At 57.1% G+C, this 10247-nt stretch overlaps 1 protein-coding gene across 2 annotated transcripts; it reads left to right on the forward strand.

Moving 5' to 3' along the window:
- Positions 1 to 345: 345 nt before the first annotated feature.
- Lat (linker for activation of T cells) lies at positions 346 to 5874 on the forward strand. Of its 2 annotated transcripts, none has more exons than XM_047533577.1 (11): positions 346 to 750; positions 972 to 1085; positions 1306 to 1393; positions 1538 to 1602; positions 1702 to 1731; positions 1817 to 1880; positions 1953 to 2056; positions 3875 to 3928; positions 4107 to 4169; positions 4248 to 4334; positions 4463 to 5874. In XM_047533577.1, exons 1-10 carry the CDS (start codon positions 648 to 650, stop codon positions 4325 to 4327), a joined length of 765 nt encoding a protein of 254 aa, XP_047389533.1. In that variant the 5' UTR covers positions 346 to 647; the 3' UTR covers positions 4328 to 4334; positions 4463 to 5874. The 2 variants fall into 2 exon arrangements, with proteins under 2 accessions (XP_047389533.1, XP_047389534.1); XM_047533578.1 differs by having other exon boundaries at positions 1953 to 2047.
- The last annotated feature ends 4373 nt before the right edge of the window (positions 5875 to 10247 follow it).

A 10247-nucleotide genomic window follows, 5' to 3' on the forward strand; every position in this document is an offset into this window, starting at 1 on the left:
ACCCGAGGGAGGACTGCCGTGCCGTGAGCTGGCTGGCGTGGCCGCTCCTGGAGGGCAGGCCTGGGAGTGGGGTGGATGGTGCCCTCGGCCCTCAGGACCCTGCTGTCGGAGCCTCCCGGGATGGGAGGCTGCTGAGGACGAGGCCAGCCGGTGCTCCCCTTCCCGCCAGCTGCGCCACCCCTACCTGCCGCCGGCAGCCCCTTCCTGAGAGCCTGGGGTGGCTCCTGGGCCTCTTCCCCCTTCCCACAGCTGGGTGGGGGCGGCTGGGGGCGGGTGCAGCGGCCGAGGAGCCTGATGACTTCCTGCCCTCGCCTGGCGCTCACCACAGCTTCCTGCTGCGGGCGGCTGGCGGGCGGGCGTGAGGAGAGGCAGGCGCTGAGCCGAGGGACAGGGACGCCTGGGGCACAGGGACCACACGGGGTACTGGTGCCCCAGACCACAGCCCCAGGCCCCGGCCTGGCCACCCAGCATCAGGGTCTCAGACTGAGCCCCACAGTCCAGCAAGGGGAGGGGTCCAGGAATCCCCAAGGAGGACACAGCCGCTCTCCAGGACCCCCAGCGGGGGCCTTGTTGGTCCCTACGCACCGGCGGCAGCTCTGCCGAGCGGCCTGTGGGGCGGCCAGGCCTGGTGCAGCTCTCTCCTGTAGATGGAGGTGGACGGCCTGACCCCCTACATGCTGGGCCTCCTGCTGCTGCCCCTCCTGGCCATGCTGCTGATGGCCCTGTGCGTGCGTTGCCACGAGCCTCCTGGTGAGTAGGGAGCCGGCGCACTGGGTCCCATGGCACCCGGCAGGTATCCCAAGGGAGGCCCTGCCCCACTCCAGCCCCCGCCCCTCTTCAGCTGCCCCCACCTCAGCCCTGCTCCCTGGCGCTCTGAGGGCCCCTGGGCTCTCGCGCCTCTCCCCCTGCACCCCCTCTGTCTCACTGGCCCTGTCTCCCCCAGACTCATACGACAGCGCTCCCGCAAACAGGTGAGTCTGTGTGCCGCCCCCCACGCGGCTGGGGCTGGGTTCTCTTGGCCACATACCCCAGCTGTGTCTTTCCTGCCAGTTCAAACCCAACGAGCATCCTGATCAAACCTTCCTGTGAGTATACAGAGGGTCCCCCGCCTCTGGTGCAGGGGAGGGGTCCCCGCATGTGAGCCTTTGTTCAGCCCCCCACCTTGGGCTGCCCACATGATTTTCCCTGAGCTGTGATGGGAGGGGCAGGGGGAGGCGGGAGCCCCAGGCACAGGGGCTTCAGGAGCTGAGTGCCCTTCAAGACCTGGTGTCTGGGGTCCTTCCTTCAACTCGGTTCTGTCCTCAGACATGCCTGTTCCCTGGCCACCCGCCACCTCCTACCCACCTGTTATCTCCTACCCACCCCCGAGCCAGCCAGACCTGCTCCCCATCCCGTGAGTACCCCTCAGCCACTCTTCACTCTCCAGATCTCACTTTACACCCCCTCACTTTCTTGAACTGGGGGCCTCTTTCCCTGTCACAACCCATCTTGCCTCCAGAGCCCCTCCCAGACATGACCCCTGACCTTTGACTCCCAGGAGATCCCCACAGCCCCCTGGGGGTTCCCACCGGATGCCATCTTCCCGACAGGATTCAGATGGTGGTAAGGGCAGAGAGGGGCTGTGGGGTGGGGGGCTCTGTGGCTGGGCGGAAGGCAGACCTGGCCTGAGCTGACTCCGTCTCCATCTTGTTCTCTCTGAAGCTAACAGTATGGCGAGCTACGAGAATCAGGGTGCGTCTGGGATCCCGGGTACCCAGGCTAGGTGGGGCAGCTGACAACTGTCCCAGGTCATGCTGACCCGTGTCATTATCCCCAGAGCCGGCCTGCGAGGACGCAGATGAAGATGATGATGAGGATGACTACCACAACCCCGGCTACCTGTGAGTGACCAGGTGGGAGGTGGGGGCCGAGGCCAGGGATCCTCACTCACCTTCCTCATTGTTTCCTTCCAGGGTGGTGCTTCCTGACTGCACCCCGGCCACTAGCACTGCTGTCCCCTCAGCTCCTGTGCCCAGTGAGCCTGGCCTCCGTGACAGTGCCTTCTCCAGTGAGTTAGGTATTTCTGTCTACCTCCTTTGTCCCATGTACCACCTGTCCTTCTTCTCTTCCCTCCCATATTTCTTTGATGATGGCTACCCTTCTGTTTTCTCATTCAGATGTTGGACTTCCTGTTCCGATTTGACTTTTTTTTTTCCCCCTTAACTTTTATCTCCCCTTTTCTATCTCTTTTGTCTTCTTCCTTTGTATTTGTTGTTTGGAAGATTTCCTTGACTTTATTCTTCAATCCTGCTGCAACTTCCTTTCTCCTATCCAAGAGGTCTTTCCTGGACTCTTGAGTGTTCTTTTTGTATAGCCTCCTGTTCTTGTTTCTTTTTCTTTCTTTTTTCTTGTAGTAGGGATTGAATCCAGGGCCACTGAACCACATTCCCAGCCCCTGTTCTTGTTTCATGGAGGCAATATCATTTTATAAATCTCTAAGTATATTAACTAGAGGTGGTCTTTTTATTTTCCTGGAAGTTTTTTTCTGTTTCCTGCATTGTCTCAGTTTCTTTTGAGCTGCTCTTCTCCCTTCCTGGTCTCATGACTGGGATTTCTTCAGTTTTCTCTTATTGCCCGCTCTCTGTACAAGTTGAGTATTCCTTATCTAAAACACTTGGGACCAGAAATGTTTTTGATTTGGAATATTTGCATATACTTAAGGTGGTATCTTGGGGATGGGACCCAAGTCAAAACATGAAATTAATTTATGTCACATACAGTTTATATCCATAGCCCGATGGTAATTTGACACAATATTTAAAGACGCTGTACACAAAACTAAGTTTCATGGTGTGGAATTTTCCACTTGTGGCATCAAAAGATTTTGGATTTTGGAGCATTTTGGATATTGGATCTTTAGATTAGGGATGCTCAGTCTATATGTGCTTGAACTGGGCTGTCACTTCTATGCCATGGCTCCATTTTGCCACAGCTCTCCTGGGCTCCGAACTGTATGTTCAAGTTCTCTCATTTATTCATGTATTCATTCACCCCTTCCTTCCTTCCTTCCTTCCTTCTTTCCTTCCTTCCTTCTTTCCTTCCTTCCTTTATTGGGCATGTCTGCTGGGCTAACACTAGGAATGAATGAGTTAATGAGGCAGGTTAGAATGACAGAAGAGCTGTCTTTTATTGAAGTCCTACTATGTGCCCTACTAAGAGTTTTATATGTATAATTTATTAAGCCTCACAGTTGCCAGTTGCTCTGGTGTCTGTCCCTTCCCCTCCTGCCCCACAATTGTGTCTTTTGTACCATGGCAGGTTTTATTTATCTGTTTTTATTTATTTATTTATTTTGAGAAAGTCACACTATGGCATCCAGGCTGGCCTTGAGACCCTGGGTTCAACTGATCCTCCTGCCTCAGCCTCCTAAGTAGCTGGGACTCGGGATTTATTGATTTAGCAGACATTTGGCAGGACTTACTATAAGACAGGCCCTCTGCTTCAATCCTTACAACTCTGTAAGGCAAGTCCTATTCCTAACCCTGTTTCACATTTGAGGAAACAGAGGCACAGAGAGGTTAGGTAACTTGCCTGAGATTACACAGTTACTTAGTGCTGGAGCTAGGATTTGAACCTGGGCAGTCTGGCTGCAGAGGCCACCTTGTCCACATCCTCCTGGGGAAACCGGGCAACATATCAGAGAATCAAATAACATCAGGGGTGACAAGTGCTGGTTCTTCAGAACATTCTCTGCATCCCTGTGCAGCTGGGTTGTACTGAGAGTCTCAGGGTGTCCTCGAGGCCCTGGGCATCTGAGCCAGGGGCCCTCTGGGAATCTGTGACTGAAGGTGTCTAACAAGTGCGGGGGCGGGTGGCTTGGCTGGCTTTCCCGCAGTGGAAGATTACGTGAACGTTCCTGAGAGCGGAGAGAGCGCAGAGGCGTCTCTGGGTGAGTGACTGGCCTCCAGGTGCCCACCCTGTCCCCGCTCCACCCATGGAGCCCACCCTTGGCCCCACAACCCCTTCCTGTCTGGGGCTTCTCCTGCCCTGCCCACTCCCTCCCACTCCCTCAGCTGGACTCGACCTCCCCTGGTGTGACCATCCCTCCTTCTGACCTGTCCCCACAGATGGGAGCCGGGAGTACGTGAATGTGTCCCAGGAGCTGGAGGCGGAGGCCAGAGCCAGGCCTGGTGTGTGCGGGGTGGGGCGGGGTGGGGCGGGGCAGGGGTGGCCTGCAGACTGGACGCCAACCTCCCCTCCTGTCCCAGCTCCCCTGAGCTCCCAGGAAATGGGGGATGAAGAAGAAGAGGGGCCCCCGGACTATGAGAACCTGCAGGAGCTTAACTGAAGGCCGGGTGAGTGGCCGCGTCCTTAGCACCCCACGACCCCTTCTTGACCACCCCAGCACCTCCGGCCTGGTCTTTCTGGTGCTGACCCTCCTGATGGCCACCGATCCCTGACCCCCAGTCCCTGTGTGTTTCAGCCAGGGTCACGTCTGTCGTCCTGGAACCAGCCTCGCGGGCCGGCTGAGCTGGGCAGCTGGAAGTGGCGCTGGGGGTGCCACTGGGTGCCCTGCCCTGACTCCAGCGGACAGCAGCCTGAGAACCCCCCTAACTTATTGTCACTTTGGGGGCCAGTCTGTGTGCCCCCACTACCCTGCACCTTCTGACGCAGCCTGAGAACGACCCTCCCTGGTGCAGCCCACTCCTCCTAACAGAATAAAGGCCCTGTGGTCTGCAGTGCTCTTGGCTCCGAGCCCCAGGCGCTGGAGGCGGGTGGGGGGCTGGGCGGGGTCCTGCCTGTGTCCCCTGAGAATGTGCCTGCAGGCTGCGGGCTGCGGGCCAGGAACCTGGGGCCCTCTGCCCTGTGTTGGTGGGTCCCGTCACCCGCAGTGCGAAGGTCCCGTCCTGGTTCTGTGAGTGACAGCAGACGCAGCCAGGTTGCTGCTGCCTTTGGAACGAGGCTCTGACCCAGCAGCCAAGACACGTCTCCCCACGAGGTGGTCCATGACCTGCAGCTGCCCGTTGGCAGAGTGGGCTGATGGCAGACGGGCAGGGCCCTGGGGGCGCGGGTGTGACAGAGACCGGCCGCTGGCACTCCCCGTCTGGCTTGCAACCAGGGGCTGGCCCTGGTCACCTGAGCGCTCCGTTCTTGGCCTGTGTGGTTCTCAGCGAAACAGAAATGGTGGAAGCAAGCGGGGCGTGGTGGCGGGTGCCCCGAGTCCGGGCTACTCTGAAGGGAGGGTGGCTGGGTGGGAGGCGGGGCGCGGGTTGCCACCACAGCTAGACCTTGTCCCTAAAAACAGTTCCAGGCAGCGGGAAACGGGTGTGGCAGCCTGGCACAGCGCCACCAGGACTCGGTGGCCTGGGATGGGACTTCACGCCTGGCCCACGGGATTCCCGTGCTGCCGTTCTGTGCTCCGTGACCTGCGCCTTGAGCGGCCAGGGTTTGGTGACTGCTGTTCACCTGACCAGGATCCAGCACCGCTGGTTTTGGGAATGTCCCCTCGGTTTCCCCTGGGATCCCCTCCTTTCCCAGTCTCATTCCGGGTGGATCTGGAAATTATTGAGCCAGCCTGCACCTCAGGAGGGAAGCCCAACCAGACCTGGACCCCAGTGGTCCCCTGACCTCTGACCACGGTGACGGCTTGGGTCACATGACCCACATGACCAGCCTGCGTGCGGCTGAGGAGCAGGCCCGGGACGTGCTGGGAGGAAAAGCCTCAGTCACAGTCGTTCTTACACTGGACGGGTGCAGTCCTGGGGCCACTTGGAAAGTCCACCTAGAACGAGGCCATCAGAGAGGAAAGAGTGTCCCTAGACAGGCAGGCACGGCTTCCTGGTGGTGTCATTAGAACTCCTGGATCTAGCCGCGTGGGCAGGATGACCCCCTCAGGTTCCCTGGTCATGTGGACCAATAAATCACAGTTTGTCTTCAACCGGCTTGACTTGGAGTCTGTCACTACAACCAAAGTCGCTCTGAGCCACACAGCATTGCCGGTTCTCTGTGGACTCCAGAGGTAATATGAACCTCTCCTCGTGGGCACCCCTGATTTCCACAGGCTTTCGGTCATCATAACTTCCCTATTGTCAGGGTTAGCGCCCCCACTTCACAGGTGAAGAAGCAGGCTCAGAGAGGTGAGGTGACTTTCCCAAAGGCACACAGCAAAGAGGTAAATCTGCAGTTAGGTCTGTGGCCTCCAGATTCACTGCTGCCTGTGCCCTTCTTCTGGTTATCATGCAACATGCCAGCTGCCTGACCTGGCAGAAGCTCATGGGACCCAGTGGGAGAAGATGGGGGAGGGGGAGCCTGGGAAGCAGGCGGAGCTAAATCCTTTTATTTGGGGGAACTAGAAACGGGCAGAGGCACCTCTGCATCTGGGAAGAAGCAAAGAGGACAGTCACCACCCAGGGATGCTGGGACACCCAGCTTGGGGAGCAACCTAGCAACGCCTGGGAAATCCGAAGAGGTGGGTGCTCTTCGCCCAGCAGACCCTGGCTGACTGGCGCACGGGCTGAGGAGGCAGGGGCACAGGCACAGGGCCACACTGCAATGGCCACAGCTAGACGCAGCAGACGCCTGTTGCTAGACCACAGTCTGATAAGTTGGGCAAAGTCACATGGCAAGTACCAGCAGATAAAATGAGCCAGGCCTGCAGACACAGATGGGCCTCACCATTGGAATGTGGGGTCAGGACCCAAGCGAACCCTGCACATCCAGTTAAAAGCGGGAAGATGGTACAAGCAGAGTGTCCCTCATCCAAAACGCTTGGGACCAGAAAGTATTTTGGACTTTGGAATACCTGCATCTATATATCGGTACCATGGAAATGAGACCCAAGCCTAACACAAAATTCGTTTATGTTTCACGTATACCTTATACACAGAGCCTGAAGACCGGGTCTTGCTAAATTGATGAGACTGGCCTCTAACTTGAGATCCTCCTGCCTTGGCCTCCCAAGTCACTGGGGTCACAGGTGCGCCACCGTGCCCGGTTCATACAATAGTTCCAGTGCACTCACATTTTGTCAGCATCATGTCATATGAGGTCAGTGTAGAATTCTGCACTTGTGATCTTGTGGTGGTGGTCAAAATGTTTTGGATTTCAGATTTTTGGATAAGGGATGCCCGATCTGTACCCAGTCTGAGGACACACACATAATAGTATGCAGATGGGGTCGGAGTGAAGGAGACCACATTCAAGAGACTGGTAACCTGGGGTGGAGGGAGAGACGCCGACACTGACATACGGAGCTGAGGGGCTGGCGTGTGGTCAGCGGTAGAGTATTTCCATATCTGAATGAGTTCACAACTAAGATCAAGGCCCCAGGATGGAACGGGCGGGGGCAGGGGATGTGGCCCAAGCAGCTCTAAGACGGTGGACAGCAGGCCACGCCTCACGGGTGGGTTTGTGCCAAGTGAACAAGCGGCTGTGGTGCTGCAGGCCTGAGCAACAGCATCCGCCCAGGCCACCAGGTGTACCTGAGGAGCTAAAAGGAGCTCCCCGTCATGAGACAGGAGGAGGCACAGAGGTGCGGACGGTCGGGAAGGGGCTGAGCAGGCATGGAGACTTGATCCTGAGACGCGTGGGCCGCCCCCGGAGGCTTTGGAGCTGAGGATGACGTGATCCGATCCTGTCTTAGCAGATATCTTTGGCTTGGTTGATGGGCAGAATGGATGGAGAGGCCAGTTAAACTAGAGGCAGGGAGGCCATGAGGAGGCTGTTGGAGGAATCCATGTGGGAAATGGCGGTGGGCTAGCTGAAGAAATGGCAGGGGCAGCGGAGAGAAGTGGTAGAGTGAGAAGGTGTTTGAGAGGCCCAATCCAGGGACCAGAACAAACCAGGGCTGGCTGTGGGCTGGAGCCATGGAGAGAGCCAGGGCCACTCTGGTCCTTGCCTTGGGGGTGGGGGCATTCCCTGAAGCACCGAACAGGTTCCCATTTGTGTTTCCTGAGTAAAGGGATGTGGCTTTTCCCACCCAGTGACCCGGATGGGACAGAGCAGTCATGCAGTGAGGCCTCCTGGGCTGGGGCACATTGGAGCCATCAGGGGGAGACCCCTACAGGAGGTGAGAGCAGAAACAGGGTTTTCTTGAATCGGGCTTTGGAGAAAAGGTAGATTTAGTAATAAGAGAACATTTTGTGGAATCACTGGGGAAGAAATCTGGACCTGTGCCATCCTCCTGCCCCAGCCTCCCAAGCCACCAGGATCACAGCCTGTGCCACTGCGCCACACCGCTTTCGTTTGATTTATATACTTGATTTGATTCTTTTCGGAGATGACAAGCAATCGTCCAAGCATAGAACTGTATTTGATAACAAGAGCTTTGAAATCGAAGTCAGGAGGCTAAAGTTTTTGTCCTGACTCTGCCACTAGATTTTTGTGAGACTCTGAGGATGCTGGATTAAAGTCTGTTCTTGTGTGCGTGCGGGGTAGGGGAGGGACGTTGGGGAGGGAACCCAGGGCCTCGCGCATGCCAGGCAAGTGCTCTTTTCTTGAGCCACATCTCCAGTTCTGGATTTAAGTTTAAAACCTTTCCATGCTGAGGTGCCTAGCCCCAAAGAATGTTCTTGAGAGCAAACGAATAGGATTCTTAGTGCTGAGAAAGCCAGAAGGTTCACGAACAGCTGGAGTCAGAGGGTGAAGGCATCTCCCACTTCTAGTTTGGCTCAGCTCTCTGCTCTTCTTTCTCTACTGACTCCATTTTTCTCTTCGCATGTTCCATAAAACGACGGTTCAGCGAGTCCAGGGACCCCATCCCTCCAGGTTGGGAGTAAAACAGTCCTACATTCGCGGCAAAGCCCTAAGCTTACTCTGATTGGGCGAGCACGGGGCACATGACTCCCCTAAACCAATCACCGGCTAGGAGAACACCACAGGAAGCCGGGTTTAGGCCCGCCCATGTCCTAGAGGCCACTCCCAACTTAAGGGCCTGGAAATGGGGATGATATCCAGAGAAAAATTTGGCACTATGCTGGTAGAAGGAGGGATGTCCGTGCGATGCATTTATTGCATGCTTACTGTATGCCATGCTCATTATTACATCGAGTCTCACAACGCCCGAGTGCGAGGTATGTCTACATTCTGTAGACAAGAAAAAGGGCTCAGAGAGGTTGAACGATTTACTTAAGGTCACACAACAGTTCTGAAGTTACTCGTGGAGGTGTAGCCTACTTGGAGGGGGCGGGAGGGAGGCTGTACATCAGCTAGAAGTTGGTGGGAAGGAAAAATTGAGAAGGCACGCCAAAAGAGAAATCTGTGGAGGGTCAATTCTGCTTTGCACAGGGGACTTTTGCTAGAGCTCTTGGGATGAGGCTTTCTTTTTGTGCTGCGACCACTTAACAGGGAAGACACGGCCCCGGAGCTGCCAGTGACCACAATGAGCAGTGGCCTAAGAGAAGGCAGCAAGAAGGGGAGCAGCATTGAGAAGTGAGGTGGCAGGTTCCTGAGAACACGTTCTGAGGTGCTGGATCCACTCGTTCCTGAAGTCGGATCCACCCGCGGACTGTGCAGTGCTGGGGTTCACGAATGCCCTCCTCTGCCTTGGCTCCGCTCCAGCTGGTTTCTGTCATCTGCAATGAAAGAGTTGACTCACAGAGACAGGATGCTGTGGGAGCTTGGGCTTCATCAACAGGGCCCCAGCCTCAGGCACCTGCCAGTGCCCTGTGGGTGTGGCTCTGCCTGCGTCCAGTCCACCCTGGACCCCGAGGAGGTTCTTGTCTTGCTGCCCTTTATTGAAGAGACTGAGGCTCAGAGAGACAAGCTGGGACGACAGCTGTCCCTCCCTGAGCAGCCCAGGGCCACCTTGTTCTGAATCCCTGCTTCCTGCCCCACCCCCCTGGGAGCGGCCCCAGGGCCCGCTCCTCCTCTCTGCCCTGCGTGTGGTGGGCAGCTGAGGCCACTAGAGCAAACCTCCCCACTGGACTGCTCCCGGGGGCTGCAGGCTCCCGAGCTGTCCTCAAGGACTCCGAGTTACATGGGCCCGTCGGCGTGGATGCTTGGTGGACGCCCAGGCCCCCGAGGAAGGGCAGATGTGGGTCTCTGGCCTCCCCCGACCCTGGGCCCCGGCTGCTCTTCCTGGCGTTCCTGGGGGGCCTCTGCTCATTCCTCGCCCCTCCCACCAGGCTGGGAAGCTCCCGACTTCCTGTTTGCAGGTCCCCGTTGCAGTCCCTGCACCTGGCAGCTCTCATCTGTGCCACGTTCTTGGTCTCTCGTCTCTGCCTCCGTGTCCCTCTGTGTGACCCTCGGGGTCCCTCCTCCCCTTTCTG

This window comes from Sciurus carolinensis, chromosome 18, assembly GCF_902686445.1.
Source record: "Sciurus carolinensis chromosome 18, mSciCar1.2, whole genome shotgun sequence".
In the NCBI taxonomy this organism is placed as follows: Eukaryota; Metazoa; Chordata; class Mammalia; order Rodentia; family Sciuridae; genus Sciurus; species Sciurus carolinensis.

What these genes read in the sequence shown, in the direction of transcription:
- Lat (XM_047533577.1), top strand. Translation starts at nt 648, where the DNA reads ATGGAGGTGGACGGCCTGACCCCCTACATGCTGGGCCTCCTGCTGCTG. An exon ending in GGCGAGCTACGAGAATCAGG is followed by an intron (nt 1,732 to 1,816) that starts GTGCGTCTGGGA and finishes CATTATCCCCAG; the next exon opens with AGCCGGCCTGCGAGGACGCA. An exon ending in TGCCTTCTCCAGTGAGTTAG is followed by an intron (nt 2,057 to 3,874) that starts GTATTTCTGTCT and finishes GCTTTCCCGCAG; the next exon opens with TGGAAGATTACGTGAACGTT.